The 23,284-nt window shown below is 46.0% G+C and overlaps 1 protein-coding gene across 1 annotated transcript in view; it reads left to right on the top strand.

Annotated features, from left to right (window-relative positions):
• Positions 1-2,517: 2,517 nt before the first annotated feature.
• LOC118215213 (protein FAM214A-like) overlaps positions 2,518-23,284 on the top strand; it is a 28,662-nt gene continuing 7,895 nt past the window's right edge. The window contains exons 1-5 of the mRNA XM_035395733.1: positions 2,518-3,610; positions 19,901-20,085; positions 20,525-20,727; positions 21,026-21,151; positions 21,715-23,230. Coding sequence (XP_035251624.1) covers positions 3,595-3,610; positions 19,901-20,085; positions 20,525-20,727; positions 21,026-21,151; positions 21,715-23,230 — 2,046 coding nt within the window. The 5' untranslated portion in view covers positions 2,518-3,594. The remainder of the gene's footprint in view (positions 3,611-19,900; positions 20,086-20,524; positions 20,728-21,025; positions 21,152-21,714; positions 23,231-23,284) is intronic.

Raw genomic sequence — 23,284 nt, 5'->3', positions numbered from 1 at the left:
TATTTTCATTTTAAAAGGGACAAGTATAGATAATATTTGCATTTGCAATAGCATTGCCATATATCCTACATGTGTTTATAGCTGAAGCTAATTTCTAACACTAGTCCTTTAATAAACATTAAAAATGCAAGAATTTCATCACAAATTCCAATCGATTGGGATAAAATGTAAAGGAAATAATGGTAAAATTACTTTTTCACACGTCTTGCCACTAGATGGTAGCAGATGACAATTTGATGATTGTTCTACTTCGGGTTTATTTTGTGGTATTTAGAAGTATGATTATCATTAAATAAATCGCAGAGTAGTCAAGCCAATGGATAATTTTAACGGAGATATGAGTACCAGAACAACAAGTGTATATTCAACATCAGGAAATCACAAATTAACCCAACTATATTTGCAAAAAAGACTTGAATGCTGTGTATATCATAAATGTAATAGAAACTAACACATGTGTAGAACACCTGTCTGTTTTTATCACCTGCACCATGACGTTGCATGATTACCTTATAGGTGATACTTTGTATTCAATTTCATTTTTAATAAATTGGGCTATTTAACATAGCAAATTCTATATTATCTTAAATATAACATTTTGCATGAATCTGGCCACTAAGCATGTTTTAAAATGTAATTCTAAGATAAATCCTGTGTGATATATTTTATAACACATCTGGTAAATGGGAACATTTTTGTTATTTTTTCTTCAAATAAGGCTCCACATAGTGTACCGAGAAATTATATTTAGGCAATTAATAGCAAATCCTTTGAGTAATATGCGCTACTTTCCTATCACACTTGTGCTGCAATTATTTCTATAAAGATTCAACAAAGTAGGGCACTTCTATGCCAAATTATTCCCAATATAAATGTGACACAAACTCATATTTTGTATTTCCTTACATCACATTTTGAAAAGTAAAGCGTCAAAATTTAAACGATACTCATCCCCAGTCATGAAACGATATTATGTAGGGTTTGCATTTGAATGATAGAGAATGCATTTCAGAAATATAAATGCGTTTCCCACAAAGTTTATACATCTGTAAAAGCAATAGTAATTTATTGGCAATTATATTAGTTAGCAAGCAAGCTAGCTTCCACACAAAACGAAGGTGGCGACCACAAAGTTATTAAAAACGTGATCTACTGGCTGAAATGGAATTAGCCTACATGTGCACTTGTTTATATGTCAATTTTGCCTGTATTCGATAATCCTGCAATTGGCTACTTTGATCAGACTACTTTGATCAGATGTTGTTATTGGCAGTAGCTAAATGTCCAATGGGAAGAATTATCGTGGGACTGGAGCATTTGTGGTGACGAAATAGGTTCAGAAGTTAATGTTCTTAAGGGCTGAGAGTCTGTGTCATTTTGGTTATTTAGTAGAAACCCTGAAAAGTGTCGAACTCTTGGAGTTGTACATGTACGGGCATGCCCCGCCAGTCGTAACTTATGGATGACAGGCTACCTGCCATCCCAATTGTTGCGCTCAGTCAGTAAGACTTGCCGTAGATGCATATAGCCAATACCGATTATGAGCCGGGGAAAAAGATTCCGTACGGTCCGCATATTCGGTAGGACTAGATGTCTAACTACAATATATTTACTGTTGATACAAAATTACATAGTGCTAAAAGGAAGAAGTGCATGTACGCAACGATAGACAGAGCAAGACGTCTCTGTTATAGGCTATATGGCCTGCGGACGTTCTTACTGACTAATGGCAACAGCTTTTTCTCTTGCACCACATTTTAACATCCTTGAGATGACAATTCAATACTTTTTATTATAAACCAACATTATTTTATAAGTAGCCTATATCAACAAAGCGGGTTTACAAGCATTAATTAAATTAATTAAATATTTTAAATATCTCGAGCAGTATATGCACAACAGACTTTCATTTTGTATTGGAACCATAGCTACATTAATTACATGGAGGTATGACCTTGTATGAAATACCTCTTCCTGACATTTGAGCGCGTATCTTGCATACAGCTGAAATGTGTACGTTTTTGTGTTAAGCCATTAATTTTTTCATATAGACTACGATGCTAGAATATAAGTGGAAACTGGCACTTTTAACTTGTGTCATGTTCTTAAAAACTTCATGTTTAATGATTTTCGAGCATGGGAAATACTGATGCCTATGCATCTTCTTTTCAGATGATGCTTAGGCTACCTAAAGGGATAGGTGCACTTGCAAAAGTAATAGGCTGGGTTTTTCTCTAGTAAGAACTGGACATGATGCTGCGTGCACGAGCACAAGAGCATGTCAATGTGGCTATACTCAGCGAACCACACCATTCCCGTTTTTGCTCTGTACATTTCGTTAATCAGTTAGCATTCAAATCACACTACGTTCCACTCGGAAATATAAGTATTTTGTGCACAGTCAATAAGAAATACAAAGTTGTGTGGTTTCTATGACAGAAAGTTCACGCCAGGGCTGAGTTAGGATGTGACGAGTAGGCGAGTTATTGTTGGGACACGTGACTGAAAGCCTGCCTCCGTCTGTTTTGACAAGCGATGGAGCAACTCGGACCAGAGAAGGAACAGTGTGAGACGGGGGCTGAGCGAGGGAAACACTTTGCGAGATATGCTTTCGAAGACAGGAGTATGAGGCGTTTTTGCGAACGCATAGCTTTATAGCGAAAGCAGAAATGTCCAGTAAATGAATTCTTTAAGACTTTTCCATTGTCGAGCTAGCGAGGTTAGCTAGTTCGGAGTTTCGAGGTCATTATTGAGTGTAGACTATCATCAACATAGCGGGCTAACGCTGGCTGCCTAGCTGATGATTACGGGCGACAGTCGAGGGTTATGGCTACCTAGCTAGTCTTGAAATGGGAGCTTATAGAGAAGACAGATGGACATTTCCCTAGGTGACAACGCTAGGTGGACGAGCGATGAATGTCTGCGTTAGACTGGTTATCTAGACTAACGAGGAAGGTGATGGCTGGCCAGCTATGTGTAAAATAACACAGCACCTCTTTTTTGTATAAAATGATTGCTTTGTTTGACTAGCAGGAGGGTTTGAACAGACTCTGTTACCAGAGTTGTGGAGTTCATTCTACCTGACGTTTGGGGCATCTTTGTTGGTAGTTAGATGCACCACTGCTTGACTAACGGAGTTAGTTTGCTAGCTTTCACAGTTAAGTTGGTAACGACAGCTGGCTAGGAAATGAGACATGAATGAACGTGACGAGTACAGGTCAGTTTGGGTTCAGGTGGTATTCGCTGTTTGAGACGTTTAGCGATCTAATTTCATTATTTACTGTTAATGTTAGAAAGCTAGACAGCTTGTAACAGGATAATGCACGGACTAGAGAGTGTGTCACTAACAACCAAAGCTTGCTTTGTTTGCGAGAGATAGTTAATAATAGGTTTGCCAGGGTCGAGACAGACATTCTATACTAGGTGAAGATCGTAGGTTTTTATTTTGTACCATATGTGGTTTGTGTGTTTTCTATGGGGTTGCTAGTGTCCACTCAGCAGGCAATATATATATAAATAAAAATAAAAAGAGTATAGCTGGCTACCGAAGGCGGAAGAGCTATTTTAGAGGACATCACGTCGACAGTGGCAAACATGAAGCCAGATCGAGGTAAATACATCATGGCACTAGCTCGCTGTTACAGATTTTATTTACAGACATCTGACCTTTGCTGTGTGACTAATAGGTGACTGTTGGTTGGACACCTTGCATTTATTATATTCGACACGGTCTGTCTAGGAATGCCTTTTTGTGTGTGGGTTTCCTTGGAGAAATATATGAAGGGATCGAATGATGTAACAGCTGATTTAACTATTCCCCCCAATTGTATGTCCATAATAAAAACCCTTTTCATCGAATCGGGCTCTTACCGTTACACAAAATGAGGACATAATACGTGTAATCATTTAAACGTTCAGGGCAAGGTAAACATGAAAAGAGTCAAATATGTTCATGTGTAAATGCTCATATTAGTGTAAATCCTCGCGTGTTTTTCTCGTCTGGTGTGGAGAAAAGGTGGTTTGCCGTGGTGTTTTCTACAGTTCCTCAGTAGAACAGCTGAGTTACATGCTTCTTTGAGCCACAATGTAACCCTTGTGTTGCGTTTCCTCGCAATGCAGGCAAGATGATGTATGATTTTAACGTTAAGTTTGCTAAATATACTACACCCTTTGAACTCTAATAGTAGCTACGTTGTTTTGTACCCTACCTTCTCTGACCATTTTGCTTAGGCTTTGTTTTTGAATGACACTGTACTGAATTGCACAGGTCAGAAATGCTGAAAGACAGCTTCTTGCTCAGATTTAAACGTGATTGTCATACTATGTGGACAGTTTTTTCTCTCTCTGTAAATTTTATTTATTTATTTTTGTTAGGAATACAAACATCAAGATGTTTGACATGTAGGCCTGCAAACTGGAGCCAACTAAATTTTGATCGGTTGTTATTGCTAATACATTGATTCGTATAACACCATTGTCATATTAAAGTATGTTAATGTTGGTTAAGATGTGATGCAACTTGAAAATGCATTCAAAACTTTGGAATACTGTGAAGTCACTTTCACCTTGTAAGATGTCATTTGTCTCAGTAGAATAACATGTCATACCTCGATCATTGTTAAAATTTCTCATCTCGATAACTTGTAACTCGATAACAGTGACCTGTGTTATTATTCTTCACGGAGGAAGCTTATCTACTTTATGGCTTTTAAGAAGTGTTAGCCATTATTGTGATATCATTGTCCTGAGTCTTTACTCATGCTAGAAGCAGAAGCCTGTTGTTGTTGTTCGTCACTGGGCACAATGTGTGTTTCAGCTGACTGTTTACGATGACTAACGAGTGGAGACCATGTGGAGAAGGTGTTACCTTAGAGAGGCTGGGAGAGAGCGCTTGTCAGTTTAAACAAATGATGTCAGCCTTAGTCAGAGCTTGCGAGGTTGTGAAAACCTGTCAGCATTGCGCTGAATAGCTAAACAAAGTCAGCTGCGAACAAAAGCCATTTTCACTGGCCCGAGATTTCAGTTCTGTTTGTTATGAAGTCGTTTCCTTCTCAACCAGAAACTGGATGTTCCGCTGGAGTGTCCTGCAGTGAGCGATTGAACTCGTTTGCAGGCGCTGATGTTGTTGGTGGAGAGAGTCAAGCCTGAGAGGAGGAAATGTCTGCTGACTGTTTTAAGCTGTGCTCAACATTCACATTTCCCAGTTCCCTTCTTCTGTGTGTCCCAATGTGAATTAGTGGATTTTGGGACATTATTGTGGGCATCACTCTTAAGGTGATACTTTTCACCTACCTTTCAAATGAGGGATGGTGACCCATTTCACTTTGTCAAATTGGGTGTGCCATGTAGGCTATATACTGTATTTCAGGTCACCTCTCTACTGCAGTTTGACCCAGAGAAACAAAAAAATCATATGATGCCTTGTGTTAGGGTCTTACAATGCACTGTACTAGCGTAATGTTTGAAAAGTATTTTTTGGCTATAATCCAGCTTCCCCACATATGATTAATGCTAGCAAAATTTAGTTTTTTGTTTTGTTTAACCAGAAGTTGAAAAGATTTTGTATTTGTGTGCAATCACATAGGCTAAATGTTGTAAACAGTGCCTTGATTGGTATAGACAAAGGGTCAGAGTCAATTTAAAAACAAATTAGTTTTTTTGGCAGAAAAGTAGGCCAACTCCTACTGCTGTTGTGTAAATGAAAAGGTTTGTGGGGGAATGGAGAGGTTGGTTTTAAACAAACGATGAATTGTCTGCTCTGCATTGGAAAATGCCAGTCAGACGTGGGGAGACTGCGGCAGCTTTGCTCAGGTTTATACTTTTCTTATGTAGGCCTAATGCAAGCTGGGCTCCTGCTCCGCTCTGATACAGGTCTTTTGTGCGCGCATCTCCAGCAGCTGTCAAAACAGGTCGTCACATGGCAGGCAGGTCTCCCGTCATCGGGATTAATCCAGACATATGGTTGTCACTTGACTAAATTTCCAGCACAGCCTCCATCCCTAAAGCCTGGCTGTAAAAGTTGAGTGGGGACAGGTATTTATGAGGGACCACAGCTGGAGCATCTGAGGACCCTCTGTGCCTGCAGGACCCTCTACCCTCTGTGCCTGCAGGTTTCTCCTTGAACATTAGGAGGCCTGGGCTTGCAAGTCACGCTGTTCTGCACAGAACGTGTCTGACCAAACACTGGCCCTCACAACCCAAGGGTTGGAGTGGGGGCCAAGTGGATATAGATGGATATAACCCTGCAGGAGCAGTTTGTTTTGGAATAGGGGCAACTGTGCACGACTGCTTTCGTTCCAGAGTATTTTTCCTAAACCATATTTAATTTTTGCCGTTTAATATTTAGCTTTTTTTCCAGTTTTATTTTTCCAAGCGATCTAAGATTAGCATTATACATTAGCCAGTGACACTTGTGGCAGCATAAGACTCAATGGAAAGTTTCTGGAGTGCATCTCTGACCTTGGATTTTGTTCACTTTGTACTATGTGAGTTTGCTACGTAACACAATGTACTCAAATGCAGCAGGAAATTAGATTTATGTTAAGTTATCCGTTCATTAAGTATTTTTGGGTGCTCACATATAGCCTACACCTGTTTACCTTGAGAAAATGTTTATGGGAGACAGTGTTTCTTCCAGTTCTGTGATCTTTGAGGAAAGTAGTTATTAACAGAATATGGACTGGTTGGGCACTGTTGGACACAGTTAAACTCAGCGGTCTTATGTGACAAGACACTGAGGTTTATGCTTCATGTGTGACTGAAATGGACACAGGTCCTGGGTCAGCTGACAGAATGACCGGAAAAATGTTTGGGATAACAGTGCACATTTAGGAGTCAGTCACAAAAGGAATTACAGGAAGAACTGTAAGAATTTCTTATAATGAAGATCAAAGTTTTTTGTGATCTGGCATTTTATAGTTTTATCATGAACTATAAAATGGCATGCATTTAAAACCTGGTTCAGAGAAATAGTGTTGTAACTTTAAAGATGAACACGCTGTGTGCTGTGTGCCTGGCCTTGTGAGGCTGAAAGCACAGCACCAGGTGTCACGTCTCTATGGAGAGAAGCAGGCTAAAGTTAGCGCTCTCTTTCCACTCTTCCGCTGAAGCAAGGACAGGGGCATTGTGTGCTAATCTTCACTCTTTTCGCATTTAAGAGTTTCCACACAGTCTTTTCTCACACATGCAAAGTGTGTTCGCCTTTTGTTACGTGCCACTCAGCTCTGGTTTAAAAGCCATGGTGAAACAGAACTAGCAACTGCAACGGACGCTGGTGCTGTAAGAGGATCCACTGTTTGTCCCCACCACAGCTGTTATGCAAGGCTGGGGCTGATTTTCACAATGGCCAGTATGGCTGTGATTTTGCTTTAGGACTGTCAAATGTGGTCCTGTTTATAGATCAGGCACAGAGCCCTAGGGGACAGACATTATTCATCGTTTGTGCTCAAGGACTTGTTTGGGGTTACATAAATCCAGATGCGTAGTGTGGAAGTGTCTTCGCTCGTGTTGGCACCCGCACTTATAAACAGCCTCTGCACTTGGGTACACTTTGGAATAGTCCATTGATTCCAAAGGCTGAATCACACCACCAATTTGTCATCGGCACCACAGAACACATAATTGGCCCGAGCTTTAGTGCGTTAGCCGCACGCTGTTCTAGGCTCCATTTGTGGGTCAGAACCTTGCCACAGCGCTGGTTCTGACCCACACGGTCCAGGGCGTGGTTCTCCCAGCCTGAGTCTGGAGGAAGCCTTGTGTCTCCCTCCAGTCTATCATCTCTAACTCAGTGAAGGTCATTTAAACGAAGCCAAAGGGATTTTAAAAACGGGATTCTGATTTTAACAGAATGCAGGCTGGTCTAGTGCAGAATGCAGGCTTGTCCGAAGTGGTGTAGATTCAGCTCCCTGGTGCTCGCACATTCATGCCTGCCTCTCTTTCTGTCTCCATCAGTCAGTCCATCCAGAAAATATCATTTCTAAAGGTAATTCCTATAGGCAACAGAGCACGTATTTGTGGTTATCTAAGAGCTAACCGGATTGATCGGCTAGTCCTTGAATAAACGTTCTACACATGAACAGAGGTCCGGTAGTTTAAAGTGGATAGTGTGCGGTAGAGCTGGGTTCAGAGTGGAGGTATTTACGTATTCGGTGCTGGGGCTCCTCAGGACACTGTGGAGGATGAGCCCACAGGGTGCAGCCGGCCCTGGCCTTATGTGCCTGGCTGACGGCACACTCTCCCGCTGCCAGCTTCTGCTTCACCTCACCCTGCGAGGCCGGGACGAGTGCGCAGTCGCCCTCATTAAAAAAAGAACAGGCTCCCCACCCTTACTGCTGGCTGCCCCGTGTTCTCTCTCGCCGTCACAGAGAGTTCCTGTCCGTGTTCTGACTGGGTGTGATAACTAAGCTTTGGTGTCCCCACGGCACCTCTGGCATGGGTTCTGCATTATGCAATTACATTTGTTTGGATGTGTTCTCTTTTTCATTCGATGTAACGTCATCTTCCGTTTTGAATGGCAACTAAATGGACCAACCAGCTGAAACTGCCGTAGGTGTGATCGCATAGCAAACAAGTATATTTGTTCTGTGATGTATGTCGTGTCCTATTCTTAGTTTAAAAGAGCAAAAGCAGACCAAAATGAAGGATGTAACTGTGAATGACACAGTATAATGCACCCTTCCATCATAGCTCTGTTTCTCTGACTTTGGGTTATAATGGTAACCTGTGTTTCACACCCCCTTCAGGGCTTGTTAAACTGCTCGGGTAGCTCCAGTAACACAATCGATCAAATCTATTTGCATGCAAAGTGGACTGTAGACAAAACCCTTGATTTACCCATTTAATCAATCAATTCCTACCTAAAGAGCGAATGGTACTTGAAATCCTGTCTTTTGGAGCTTAATCTATAGCTCTCGTTAGCCACAAATTCTGTTTTTGTTTTCCTTACAAGTTTTAACTGAACTCTTTGCCTGTAACGTACAATGCTCAATAATGAATGGCATGAAGTAGGCCAGGGGTGCACAGCACAGTTCTTCACAATCATCCAGGCTTGGTATTGTGAACGGCCGTATACGGCAGCATTACATTGCACCACAGTGAACGTTTTCACCAGGGATACATGTACAGACTGCAGCTGCCGCACATGACTATGAAAATGTCAGATCAGATAAATGATTGGGCTAATTAAATACGAGCCGAAGCTGGCATGGGATCCTGAAACCGGTAATCCCTCTTTGCACCCCCGCAGGAGCTGTACTCTCTCTGTCTTTACATTTGCCTGCTACACGTATCCTGCATGCAACACAAATTCAGACAAAGCTTTGATGCTTCGTGGATTTTCAGTGACTGACACACCACATGTGCTGGCTGCCATTTCAATGCCTGTGGAGGTTTCTCTGTTTCATTTTGCCTCCCTAAACCCTCGCTAAGACATAAGTGCACCATCGACAGCTCGCTTTATGTAACCCGGCACAGGCGGCGTGAGTGTGTTAGCGGAGTGAACACATGGAAAGTGTTGAAACGCGGGGAGTGTGAAGCAGTCCCGGAGTGCCGCTGCAGTCGTGGCTCTCACGCAGAACACAGCCCCGCTCCTGCCCCGCTCCTGCAGGGGATTACTGCCATGTGCCTGGGACCAGGCAGAGTTATGTAACGGGAATGAGAGCGAAAACAAAAAGGATTCTCTGTCGGGGGCTGGTGGAAACGTACAGTATGGTCTGATGTGATGTAACTCACGCAGGCCGGAGTCCCGGGGTCTGACGTGATTTAATGCGCGCGGGCCGACCGCGGCTGTGCGCTGGAGTGGGGGCTACTGTATGGGGCACGTGTTCCCAAGCGCTGAACCTTCACAGTGAGCAAACAGTGCGGCCCTTCTTTCCCAGGGGCCTGCCGCTCATGCGCTGTGGCCCTCAGAGGTCACGCAGAGGCTGGTCGCGCAGAGGCTGGTCGCGCAGAGGCTGGTCGCGCAGAGGCTGGTCACGCATTGTTTGGCCTGCGTTAATTCAGCAGTGATTCATGGGTTGGTCACATTAACGTATAGTCTGTTTATTTTTACAGTACGGTGAGCTGAATGGATGCTATTTTAGTCATCACGTAACAGAGGTTCCCAAAGATGGAAATGTGGTATCTCTGCAGTCAGCCTTTGTCACGTCAGTGGTTGTGTCAGACGCCAACCCGTTTATCCTGTTATGGCAGAGAACATGTTAATGACACAATGCATAATGACAAGAGAGGATGGCTTATAGTCTGAGGGTTTAAAGCTTCCTTTTTGTTTATTTTCTTTCTCTTTTGCCCCATTAATGTCAGTAGCATCAGAACACTGAGTTTGGAACACTGTGTCCTCTTAGTTGTTCCTGGCTTATGAAAATGGTGCAAAGCTTTTTGGGCTACACACAGACACATTTTATATGGCTGCTGTCTTTCGTAGTTGTGAATAACTGAAATCTTCACAGTGTGGCCTGGTTAATGGTCCTATACAGCTGTCCGCAAAAACTACAGTATTTCTGCACACAACCACTGTAGGGGGTCTAGTGACAATTTATCAAGTCACAAAAGTTTAATTCAAAGCCGTTTTATAGTTCTTATGTAATGCAACAATAGTGTAACTTCATCAAGATGATTAAAATCTTTTACCAGCTTTAAAATGGCCATAATTCAGATAGCTGAAAAGAAATATCACTTTCATAACAAACTCCTCCTTAAAATGCCCTCCCCCAAAATCCCTACATTTTCTAAACTTTTTAATGAGAAAAAAATGGCATGCTGTACAATCAAGGCACAGAGTTCTCTCTCAGTTCACAAGAGCTGAGAGAAGAGTTACAGTCCCAGCCTGTGCTGCCAAACAGACAGGAAATTGTTCTGGGGGCCCCTAGCCAATCAGATTGCAGGGCTTGTTGCTATGTGGGTTCAGAGTCTGCCTTCCTTGTATGGGGTGAGGGGAAAGGCAAGGATCCCGTGCCTTGTCTTGCAACAACAGTGCAATAGCAGTAAGGAACATGAGGACTTGTGTAGACATCTGGACACCTCAGATTACAGCAGTACTGCCAAAGTCCAGCTGGGGGGGGGGGGGGGAGGGGGTAGACTGAATAAAAACAGCCAAGTACTACGAGTTCCCTTCTTCCTGTTTTATATACACCACTCCTTCACAAGGCCAACAAAGAACACCAGCCAGTGGCTGTTTCATCAAACATTCATCTGGATTTGGCATCACTTGGCAGTTGTTTAATATTTACAGAGCTACAGAGTTTGTATTAAATGAAAACAGCAAGGCACTTCATTGAAAAATAATAAGATATGTGTAATCCAGAGCAGCCATGGAAGTTACTGCCCTGATTAATTAAGCACATTGTATGCTGTAATAGCTGTCTGCAGTGGCCAGTCCTCACCAGGGTGTAGTAACGACAGCCCATACCAGGGGTAGTGAGATGTCCTTTATTTGTGATATTTGTGTGGAGTAGTATGAGGGTGAGCCTTGTCAGATGAGTATGTGACAAGTAGGAGCCTTGTACAAGGGAAGTGGGGAGAGGTGTGGTAGAACAGAGGGTAGTGAGGTTAGGCAGAGATGCGTGTGTATGTGTGCATGGCTTGGTATGGATGTGTTTTTGTGCCGGTGTGTTGTATATGTGGTGTGTGTGTGTGTGTGTGTGTGTTTTGCATGTGTGTGTGTGTGTGTGTGTGTGTGTGTGTGTGTGTGTTTTGCATGTGTGTGTGTGTGTGTGTGTGTGTATGTGTTTTGTATCTGGGTGTGATGTCATGGCCTTCCTGAAAAGGGCCTGAAGCAGAACTCTGCAGCTGATTGCAAGAGACACTCGGGTTGAGATAAGGACTCCAGGGAGCAGGAGCTGAAAACAGACCCACCCTCTTTGTTTTATCTCTCTCTCTCTCTCTCTCTCTCTCTCTCTCTCTCTCTCTCTCTTTCTCTCTCTCTCTCTCTCTCCCCTCCTCCCTCCCTCCCTCCCTCCCTCTCTCTCTCTCTCTTTCTTTCTCTCTCTCCCATAACCATACCAGCTGTGTGTACTACATTGAGTGCTTTTACTAGGTGAATAGAAAAGTAAGTGTAGTGGAATCCTAATGAATTCTCCTCCCGCTACATGATTCTGTCCTGTCTGAGCATCCATCTTGCCCTTTGCCTGCTTAACTTTATATGGGTCAGATCTCTCTGTTTCTTTTCCTCTTTTTTGACGAGCAGAAGCTGAGCACTGAGCCTCATCTCAGATGCGATTGTGCCTCCCTGATCGCTTTAACGAACCAAGACCCCGTGTCATTTGTGAAGATAATGCTGGGTGGCAAATCGTCTTGTACAGACTTCTCCCCCCAGGTGGTCAGGAATCCACTGAAGGGAACGGCTTTGTGCTGTTCCTGTAACACCACACCGTGTGCTTGCTTCATTATTGCTCATCAGCATCAGCGACATCATTGATATCAGTGACATCGTAGTTCCCCCACCCCCTTACTTTGTCTGACGCTACCATAAATGTCCTGATCAACCTGCCCATCATCACCTCAGCAATACAGGGATTAAAGACTGTCCTTGATCGGGAATGTTAATAAGTCACATTTTTCTCTGTGTACAGCTTGCCCGGTGAGATACTTACCTGACACCAATTTAACACACAAATATTTCCTCCATTGTTTTGTTTGGAATCTTGAAGTCAGCCCAAACAAAAGAAATGTAAGCCAGTTCTTGCATATATTAAATAAGACTGCGTAAATAAGAGGCACCCCTCATAGACACATGCTTCTGGCTTTTGTCACTGAAGCGCTGCCCGATCCGTGCATTGTGAGGTGTGGGTGAGTCAGAAGACTGACTACCCATTCAAGAAAGAGAAGAAAGAGTTTCGGTCTTTAGTTCTTTTGTTCTGCTAAATTCCTTGCGCATGTTTCACGTCATAGAAAAATGCACATTTTAATGCATATTAGCATGTTAGCCTTGCTGTTTATCTGATGTAGGCCTTCTCAGGGTGCTTCTCGGAATGGAGTTCACTGGAAGGATCTTCTTTAAATAACTCCCATAATGACTCAGATGTGGAGTTGCTTTGTATGACAGTGTTTATAAGCACCTGTGCTGGACATAGTTATTAGGGTTGAGAGTGAAAAGGGAGACTTATATTTACACCAGGCCTGGTCACAAGTGATCTTTGCAGCCTTTGTCCTGTCCTGACTAGACCAGACAAATTGCCCTCGCTGTCCCCCCCCCCCCCCCCCCCCCCCCCCCCCCCCGACCGCCTGTACGCCTCCAGGTGCTTGCTGGGTCGGACAGGCCCTCTTCACCTGTTCCAGGGTGCTGCTGTTTTCCTGCTAGGGCATCTGTGCCGGAGGGTGAAATTCCTGGACGTGGTGCGTCTCTGGGGTGGACTTACATGGTCATAAGATAAGTCAGTTTGGAACTGGGCTGTATTTCACAAGCTGTTTTTTTCAGTGAAGAGTCCATTGGCTGGTTTGTGTTTGTTTTTAATCCTGTGTGTTTATGACAGTGGAAGCCAGATTTTAACTGGGCTCATTTTCAGCTGAAACAGAAATGTTTCTTTTTTTAACAAAAAGAAAAAACACTTATGCTGTTTGACCCTTGCATTCTTCTCAGTGATAGCAGATGTAAAAAGCTGGTATCAGAATTCAGAGTCTCGACAAAGACTCTGGAACACTGACAGTCAGATTTTTTGTGGTTGTCTGGGGCGACGGGGGAACAGAGTCTGGACTGGATCATGGCGAGTGTGGTGGCAGTCTGGGACCATGGCAGCAGAACCTCGGTTTGGGTTTGTGGCCCCCGTTGGGAGACATGGCTGCGCATCAACTCGCCGTCAATAAAATGAATTGGAGCACTGGAGGCCGACCGTGTGGTTGGTGCTTTTAGGTTAGCGGGACAGAGACCTGGATTGTGTAGAAGGGGCCCTGGATTGTGTAGAAGGGGCCCTGGATTGTGTAGAAGGGGCCCTGGATTGTGTAGAAGGGGACCTGGATTGTGTAGAAGGGGCCCTGGATTGTGTAGAAGGGGCCCTGGATTGTGTAGAAGGGGCCCTGGATTGTGTAGAAGGGGACCTGGATTGTGTAGAAGGGGCCCTGGATTGTGTAGAAGGGGCCCTGGATTGTGTAGAAGGGGACCTGGATTGTGTAGAAGGGGCCCTGGATTGTGTAGAAGGGGACCTGGATTGTGTAGAAGGGGACCTGGATTGTGTAGAAGGGGACCTGGATTGTGTAGAAGGGGCCCTGGATTGTGTAGAAGGACCCCTGGATTGTGTAGAAGGGGCCCTGGATTGTGTAGAAGGGGACCTGGATTGTGTAGAAGGGGACCTGGATTGTGTAGAAGGGGCCCTGGATTGTGTAGAAGGGGCCCTGGATTGTGTAGAAGGGGCCCTGGATTGTGTAGAAGGGGACCTGGATTGTGTAGAAGGGGACCTGGATTGTGTAGAAAGGGCCCTGGATTGTGTAGAAGGGGACCTGGATTGTGTAGAAGGGGCCCTGGATTGTGTAGAAGGGGACCTGGAGTGTGTAGAAGGGGACCTGGATTGTGTAGAAGGGGCCCTGGATTGTGTAGAAGGGGACCTGGATTGTGTAGAAGGGGCCCTGGATTGTGTAGAAAGGGCCCTGGATTGTGTAGAAGGGGCCCTGGATTGTGTAGAAGGGGACCTGGATTGTGTAGAAGGGGACCTGGATTGTGTAGAAGGGGACCTGGATTGTGTAGAAGGGGCCCTGGGTTGTGTAGAAGGGGACCTGGATTGTGTAGAAGGGGACCTGGATTGTGTAGAAGGGGCCCTGGGTTGTGTAGAAGGGGACCTGGGTTGTGTAGAAGGGGACCTGGATTGTGTAGAAGGGGACCTGGATTGTGTAGAAGGGGCCCTGGGTTGTGTATTCTGCATCTGTTCCAGATCGCCAGACTGAGCCCTAATGATTGAGTATGCTTCTGTGTTTATCAGAGTTGTGCATCGGCGCTGTGCAGTGTGGGTAACTGTTTCAGGGGGCATTGGGGGCTGGGATGGGATGTGTGAGGGATGCTGTTTGTATTTATGTCTTCGATGAATGCAGTAAGCTGCTTTCCCATGTAGGAGCTGCCTGTAATCTCTCACCAATGCTTTGTCTCTGTGTGGGTAGATGGCACATGTACAGGGCATCATAGGCTTCACACTGAGTAGCCTAATTACAGCTGCTAACGATGCAGCTATTCACTCTGGGATGGCAGGCTTAGAGACACAACTGCTCGTTTGGTGCACAGAGCTGCTTCACTCCAAGGGCTGGCTCATCCTGAGGCATTTTATTACCCTGTGGGCTATGGCAGAATAACACAGGCCTCCACAGGATCTAGGATTAAGTCATAGTAAACATTATGCTATGCCCAAAAGATTAGATTCAGTGCCATCAACAGTGGTGCACTCCCTAGAATCTGTTCAAAAGATTGGTTTGGAACCAAGCAGCTGCCTTGTGATTAAAGTATGTCATTTCTTAGCCTTCAAAGTAATTAAAACTACAGCCAGCTGAATCTGATTTTTAAATTTATTTTTTTAAATAAGGAGTGCGTTTATAATGGTGAATTTAGATTTTCACTAATGACTGTTGTTTCCGTGTTTGGGTCAGAACCAAGATTGGACCTTACAAGGTCTCCAAGATTTTTATTTGCACCAGCAGTCTGGAGATTGAAACTTATCGTTCTAGTAGAGGAAGTGCAAGATTAATACTTGTGTGTTAAGGCATGCATTCCCTCTCCATATTAAATATAAGTAAAAAAGAACAATTGTGTTTCATTAAGACTTGGTTAATAGTAATAATAACAATAATAATGATAAAAGTTAAAAAATCCAGCCTTATCATTATACATCATGTGGATTCGGTGGGGGAAAAAACCACACAGCACTAATTGATTGTGTTCACAGTAAGAACAGATTATTCAATAGTCTTATCTTATGGCTGTGTGCCTAAACAAGACCTGCATTATCTATTGACGTATGGCCTGCTCTGGTACGCACATGACACTTGTCTGTCTGCCTCCCAGAGCATGATGGGAAGACACAGCTGTATGGAGCACGTGAGTACAGGATTATGTAAGCGGTGCATTTTATCACAAATGCCTGTGAACAGCAGAATTTCCTGTAACGAATGTCTGATTAATGAGTGCACATTAGCTCCAAGCAGGCTTTGGGCAAATGGTAACTCTCAGCAGTACATGAGTGTTTGAGCCTCTGTACTTTGCTACTGACAGGGAACTCCATGGCCTTGAAGAGACTTACAGTAAGGCCTTTCTTAGTATCTTTGTAGCCTTTCTTCATGACGTTTAGGGCTCATCCAGTAATATTGCTATGTCTCTATGCTCATTCTGACCGGCAGGCTGCTCCCTAAGACCGGCCGGCTGATCCGCCGGCTCAGCTGCAGTGCCCCGCAGTCCCACCACTCATCATTCCGCCCTGCGTTTTTCAGAGTGACCCCTCATTACATAACACCCCTCAGGCGTTGGGGACAGACCCCAGTCAGACCTGAGGCTGAGAATCGCACGCCGGCCCCAGCGCCTGTGACGTAGCGCAGCGCCCCGAGCGCCATTAAACCCCCCGGCCCGCGTGCTCAGCTGCGTTTGCACGCGCCTTCCCCCAGGGCGCGTCATCACTGGCGGGTGAGTTTCGGAGTCGGGAGAGGTTGGCTGGGACAGGTCCGGGCAGTTCCAGTCTGTCTTCACACCACGTTAGTTTTTGCCTGGTCTGCTACCCCCCCCCCCCTCCCCGACTTAAACATATCATGCAGGTGGATGTTGCCCCCAGTGGAGGAATTTTCTCTTCAGGACAAAAGCTTCCGATTATATCTATGCAAATGAAGCTGTGCTTTACGTGGCACAGCCGATTCATCAGACCCCCTGTGTGGTGTCTGGTCTCAGCCGTGTGAAAACATTGAGAAAACTCCTGCAGAATAAGAGCCTTTGTGCCACGTCCTTTCCTCTCGCCCCTGGAGCCCGTGAGATGTTTTTCCCCCTCCTGCCCACCTCCTTTCTTCTCTAATAAAGCTCTTCCCTTTAACCCACTTCTGTGAAAGCGCAGGGGCCTCAGAACCCCAGAGCCGGAGTGGGGAGCAGCTCTGTTCTGTTTTTGCTTTGTTTTGTTTTTGTGCCGTTTTCTCTCCGTGTTTCTCTCACTGTCCCTCTCGAGCTCACGCTTTCTTTCTTGCTCCCTCTCCCTCCCCCTCTGTTTCTCTCTCTCTCTGTCCTCCCCCCCTCCTCCTCCGTGCCTTCAGCTGGTTGCTCCTCCCCCTGTTCTTTGTTGACTGCCTGTTCCACCACGTGCATGCAGCACGCGGGAGTAGTTCCCTGTGGGAGGAGTTTCCTGAGACAGGGCCCGCACGTGCGGGCTGCTTCCAGCCAATAGCAGCCCCCGAAGGCCTCCAACTGCAGAGATATCACACTCTGCTTGCTGTGAAGCAAAACTGCATGAGCTTCAGGAAATGTCACTCTGGTTTTGCTGAAAACAATGCAATTACGGAAAAAAAGAGAGATTTAGAGAGTTTATTTATTTAAAAAAACTCCATGCATTAGTGAAGGCAGACAGTGGAGGCCCCTGCTGAACATTGAACGGCTGCCAAGTCTGTGTGCAGATATTTATACAGATATTGATTGGAGGCTGGGGGGTAGCCCTGCCTCAGGAGAGGATGTAGCAGCAGGGTTGGTTGACACGTACATGCCGTCTTCCTGGCCTCTCTGACCTGGGTCTTTACTGGGTGTGCTTTCTGTATATCCCACTCCTTATGTTCAAAAGAAGGTCTCCTTTGTTGAGGGATAACAAGGCTTTGGTGTTCATCTGCGAATAGCTTTGGGTGTTCTGCCCTTTGGGTCTCTGTCAACCCTACCCAGTCTGACACATAAACAAATGCTTTGTACTGGAAAGAGGAAATGACACACCTCTGCATGATCCAGCAGCTAATGAAATGGCTTCATTCTGCATTATTTTAACATTACGATACTTCAACACTGTTGTTTAAATGATTTTATGGTTTTTGCAGAAGAATGCTTTATTTTAAATCACTTTGATTGGGATTTCTTTCCACCTGGACCAGGTAACTTAATTATTCCGACAACATTATAGATCAAAATATATATCCAGTTACAACTTCCCAGAGTCTGCAGAGTGGGTCTCCTGGCAGCTGATTTATTCCCTTCCTGGTGTGGGGCTGTTGTGCTGTCGGTAGGTGGGGCCTTTTTAGCCAAGCTCACTGAGGCCCTACACATGCTTATATTTTCATGCTCCACCCAAAGTCAACAGGAACTTGGTTGCCGTGTTACTGAAATAACACGTTTGCACTGTGTCCTGTGTGAACAGTCCTTTAGACCGTGAAGTAAGCACAGCTGACGGGTACAGGCTAAAAGTAAGAGTAGAACGGTGAGTTGGATCATTCTCTCAAATGATCAGGGTGACATGATCTGCTTTACAGTGTTGATGTGGGTTTGTTCTGTTAAACCCATTATGCTGGAAGTGGACATCTTCCAGTCACTATTGTTTTCACTGTAGTTTTGCTGTTTCTTTCCTGCTTTACCATATTCAGGTTATGTGTAAAATACTGATGTATTCCCTCGTTCGTTGAGCTTAACTTACTTGAATAAAGGATATCTGCAGTTCAACCCATGATTATGTACAGCTGATGATTTTGATGGCTTGCGTTTCCTCTACCTGTGGTTGAAGTTTTCTCAACAAAGCGTTATTCCCTTACAGTAATAAAAATCACAGTCAACGGTAGTGTTTTACCTGATTTTGTCTGGCAGCACATAGATGGAAAATAGGTGCACCAAAAAGGGCAGCTTTATTATATATTTCACCATAAAATAATAATACTATCCAGTCAGTTATTAATTGAATGATTATTCAGTTAATTGCCTATGAACTGCAGGTATGGGCTCATTGAATTGTTTGTTAAATGCCCTGCTGTTTTTGACCCTTGTGCAGCACATACAGACGGCCCCCCAGCCATGTCTGTGGATTGAAGTGGAATTGCTCTGAGCGCTTCCTACCTGATTTTACAAAAAGGGAGGCTGCGTGTGTTAATACAGGACAAATGATATCAAAGGCTGTTAAATCTGGGCTGCGGCTGGGCGATGGACGGTGTGCAGAGGGGCTGATTACAGGCAGCGGCGCAGGAAGGAGAGCCCCCGTTGAAAAGCACGGCGGCGGCCATGCCGTCGGCCTCGTTGGCTTTTGATCACCGCGCTGTTAAAACGCAGGCCGCAGCGCTTCACACTGACAGCCCTTCCGCTGTTCCCCCTGCTGGCCTGCTTTTCGGGGAATTTTCACTATTTATTCCAAATGGAAATGGAGGGGGAACACATTGGTGTTAATTAATCACAGGTTTCTCTTGGATCTGAAAATAAGCCGAAGATGGCCACAATTCCTGCAGTGTCATTGTGAATTACTCTGTTGTTTCTACATCACTAAAAAAAATAATAATTTTCTCAAAATGATTTGAAAGAATGTTTTAGATGTTATTAACTGTTAAGATATTTCTGGTGGTGAACAATAGAGAAATGTTCAATGATATCTGTTAATATTGTTTTTTTTAATCGCGTGTAGTCAAGGTTTCACCTATTGTCTGTGTTCAGAGACTGGATCCCATCTGAGACTGGAAACTCTAAACCTCAGAAGAGTTACACGTAGCTGAAAAATGTGGATCAGCACAGACTGTCTGAACCCTGACAGTTTGTGCTGTGCGCTTGCCAGGGTTCAGGAGATGAAGGTTACTGTGGAAAGGGAGTCACACGGCACGTGTAGCCGTTGGAATCGTATCAAGGGAACAAGCTACGTCAACAGCATCTTTCACACTGGGGGCCCGGGAGAGCAGCAGCTGGGTTGTGACACCTGGAGGAATGTCAGCTGTGCTGTCTCTCTCTCCATGGCTCTCTCCCTCCCGTTCCCTCTCCTCTCTGACCGGGTCCATCTGCACGTTCTGTCCCTAGATACCGCGGAGGAGTACTTTGAGTACGATGCCGAGGAGTTCCTGGTGCTGCTGACCTTGCTGATCACGGAAGGCCGCACTCCGGAATGTTCCATGAAGGGTCGAACGGAAGGGCTGCACTGCCCCCCGGCACAGTCCGCACAGCCGCTGCACTCCCGCCACGAGTGCAGTGACAAATTACCGCAGGTACGAGGGGAGAGGGTAACAGCGCAGGCTGCAGGTGTGCCTAAAATGAGACACCTGTGTTTCTGAACATGACCACGTCTTTGGTGAACAGGGCTAAGTTCAGGCCTTTCACTCGTTTTGTTGGAATACTTGTGTGAACATATGAATGGTGGGCACTGCATTTCCAGCTGGCTCTCAGATGCACATTCTGAGCTGTCATCCTTTATCATCTGCCTTGGCTCTGTGTGGCCTGGTTAGCGTAATGTTCAGAAAGCTAACTGTGCAGCCCATGCTGGTCTCTGTAGTCTCTGCCTTGGCTCTGTATGTCTGGTTTAGCGCAATGCTAAAAAAGCTAACTGCGCAGCCCATGCTGGTCTCTGTAGTCTCTGCCTTGGCTCTGTATGTCTGGTTTAGCGCAATGCTAAGAAAGCTAACAGCGCAGCCTTGCTGGTCTCCACAGTGCCGGCAGGCGAGGAGGATGCGCTCGGAGGTCATGCTCCTGTGGAGGAACAACATTCCCGTCATGATCGAGGTGATGCTGCTGCCTGACTGTTGCTATAGTGATGAGGGGCCCACCACAGACGGGACTGACATCAGCGACCCGGCCATCAAACAGGACGCGCTGCTGCTGGAGCGATGGACCCTGCAGCCCGTTCCCAGGCAGTGAGTGTCAGCTCTGGCTGCTCTGTGTGGGGACTGTGCGGAATGCCAAGAGCTGCTGTCCATCACCAGCAGGAGTCTGTGAGGGCGTGGCCTTCAAACTTACCATGGCCACGTGCACTCAGCTAATCACTCTATTCATCCCTTAGTTTTAAATGGAACTTAACCTATTCTTATGAAATGGCCTTCATTTTGAGTTTAGAGAAAGGCACATGTGTAGCATGGGAAGTCATGTTCATTCTCTAAAGGCCTGTGTTCATGAAAGAGTTCTGAGTCGCTTCTCCTTTGTGCTGGTGAGCAGAAGCGGAGATCGCTTCATCGAGGAGAAGACCTTGCTGTTGGCGGTGCGGTCGTACGTGTTCTTCTCCCAGCTCAGCGCCTGGCTCAGCGCTTCACACGGCATCATCCCCAGAAACATCCTGTACAGGTGAGCCGCGGTCACACCCCCCACCTGCACAGCCGCCTGACCACCGCGTAGACGCTGCTAGTGAAAAGTTTGTGACTCTGAAATTTAAGAGCCCGTCAAGTCTTTCACTCAGAACAAATATCCAATTAATTTCAGCAAACATTTATTATTTGGAATTTTAAGTACCATGTGCATTTTGGATGATTGGCCACTGCCAATCAGGCTCTTTCAACGGGTTTAATATTGCCGTACTCACTTTTCCACTGTCCGAGACAGTTATTTGATGTAGTGTATTGTTAAGGTAGCAGCTCATAGTATAGAGCTGTGTAAAAGTATTTGCCCGCTCCCTGATTTACACTCTTATTGCATATTTGTCAGACTGAATGGTATTATTTTGTCTCCAGTTCTGAAACCATTCAGTGTGACAAATATTCAGTAGTGGAGGAAATCAGGAAGGGGGCGAATACTTTTTCATGGCACTGTATGCTTTAAACAGGCAGTGAATGTAGGAGGCTGTCTGGCCCTCCTGTGGTCTGTTGGGCTGTGCTGACTGCTTCTGCACCCGGCTCTTTGTCCTGTCCCAGGGTCAGTGCAGCCGATGAGGAGCTGGTGTGGAATTTCTCCCAGCCCCCGGCCGAGCACGCCTTCCCCGTGCCCAACGTCTCCCACAGCGTGGCCCTCAACGTCCGCGTTCAGTCCCTCCCCAGACAGCCCAACTACCCGGACCTCAAATGCAGCATCCACACCAGCCTGTCCCTCTTTGGAAAGAAGGGCTACGACCAGGAGGACAGGCCCATCCAGTGCTGTGATGTCACTGAAGCCGGCCAGCATCGTTCACAAGACCCAGCATTCACCAGCCTGAGCCAAGCCCCTCCTCTTTATGGCGGAATCAACTCAAAGAAACTGCCTGAAGCCCTTCCTCCCGGTAAAGCAGCTAAGTGGCTGTACTCCAGATTGAACAGCAGCCTGGATGTCCGGCCCTCAGCGGGTTATATGACACCAGGGAGCAGCGGAGAGGGGTCAAAGACGGCTGCTCCTGAGTTCCCGGTCAGAGCTTTTAAGACCCTCTCCCTGGTGGATCCGTTGGTGATGCCCACCCCAGGTCCCAGACTGCCCGTGGGTGAGACCAGCCCCCTGATTGGCTCCCTGCTCCAGGAACGACAGGAGGTGATCGCCCGCATCGCCCAGCATTTGAACTACTGTGACCCCACAGCCCCGCACATCCCCGACAGCCTGTTCAGCAAGCCCGAGGAGCACGCCCCCAAATCCCCCTGGTTCCCGCGGAAAGAAGCCCCCGGCCTCCTTAAAAAGTGCAAAGAGCCCCTCTCCTCGAGCCCTGACCATGCCTCCCCACAGGATGGTTCCCCCCTGGAGCAGGGGCATGAGAGCAGTAGTGGCTCCTCCCCTTCTGACACCCCCCTTGGTTTGCACAGCAGAGCCAGGGCAGACAGTGAGCTGAGGTCTTTCCCCAAACCCGCAGCCTGCAGGAAGTTGCTCCTGCCCGAACCCACAGACAGTTCCAGAACATCAGAGGCCTTGCAGGACATCCAAGACAGTTTTCAGCAGAATAGGTGCACTGAACCCCTGCATTGCACCTACACGACCTGCAAAGAGGGCAGTGTGCTGAAGTCCCAGAACAGAACAGAGCAGAGCAGTCCTACACACCAGGGCCGTGCCTCTGATTCCCATGTGGCAAACGATGACAGCGCGCCACAAATTTGCACAGACTCAAGAATCGGCGGGATAAACGCGACCGACGGCACCCCACAAGACCATTCCCTCAGACTTCAGAGCCAGGGCCCCGCCAAACTTGAAGACTCGACGGCCGAGCCAGAGCCGAAAACCTCACATTGTTTACAAAATGCCAAAAAGGACACCTGTGACTCTTCGCCTGCCGACTGTCGGGGTCAGAATGGCCTGAAAATCAGCGACAGCTCCCTCCTTGAAGAAGCCAAGAGTTCCAGAGTCCAAAGCCAGCCAGGTGCACCTAATAGCCATCTGCAGGATGAGAACCATGACCCTTCAGCTTCTAGCACATCAGCACGCCTGCAGAGGGACCTCAGAGTCTGCCCTGAAACAGCACAGATTGGGACCATCCTGGTGAGTCACACTTTTTGTGAACAGGAAGTTGAAATATGTAAATTTGAGACTTTA

The sequence above is a fragment of the Anguilla anguilla genome, chromosome 16, assembly GCF_013347855.1.
Source record: "Anguilla anguilla isolate fAngAng1 chromosome 16, fAngAng1.pri, whole genome shotgun sequence".
Classification (NCBI taxonomy): Eukaryota; Metazoa; Chordata; class Actinopteri; order Anguilliformes; family Anguillidae; genus Anguilla; species Anguilla anguilla.
Note: the sequence above shows the minus strand (reverse complement) of the source record. Positions and strands in the feature narration are given on the sequence as shown.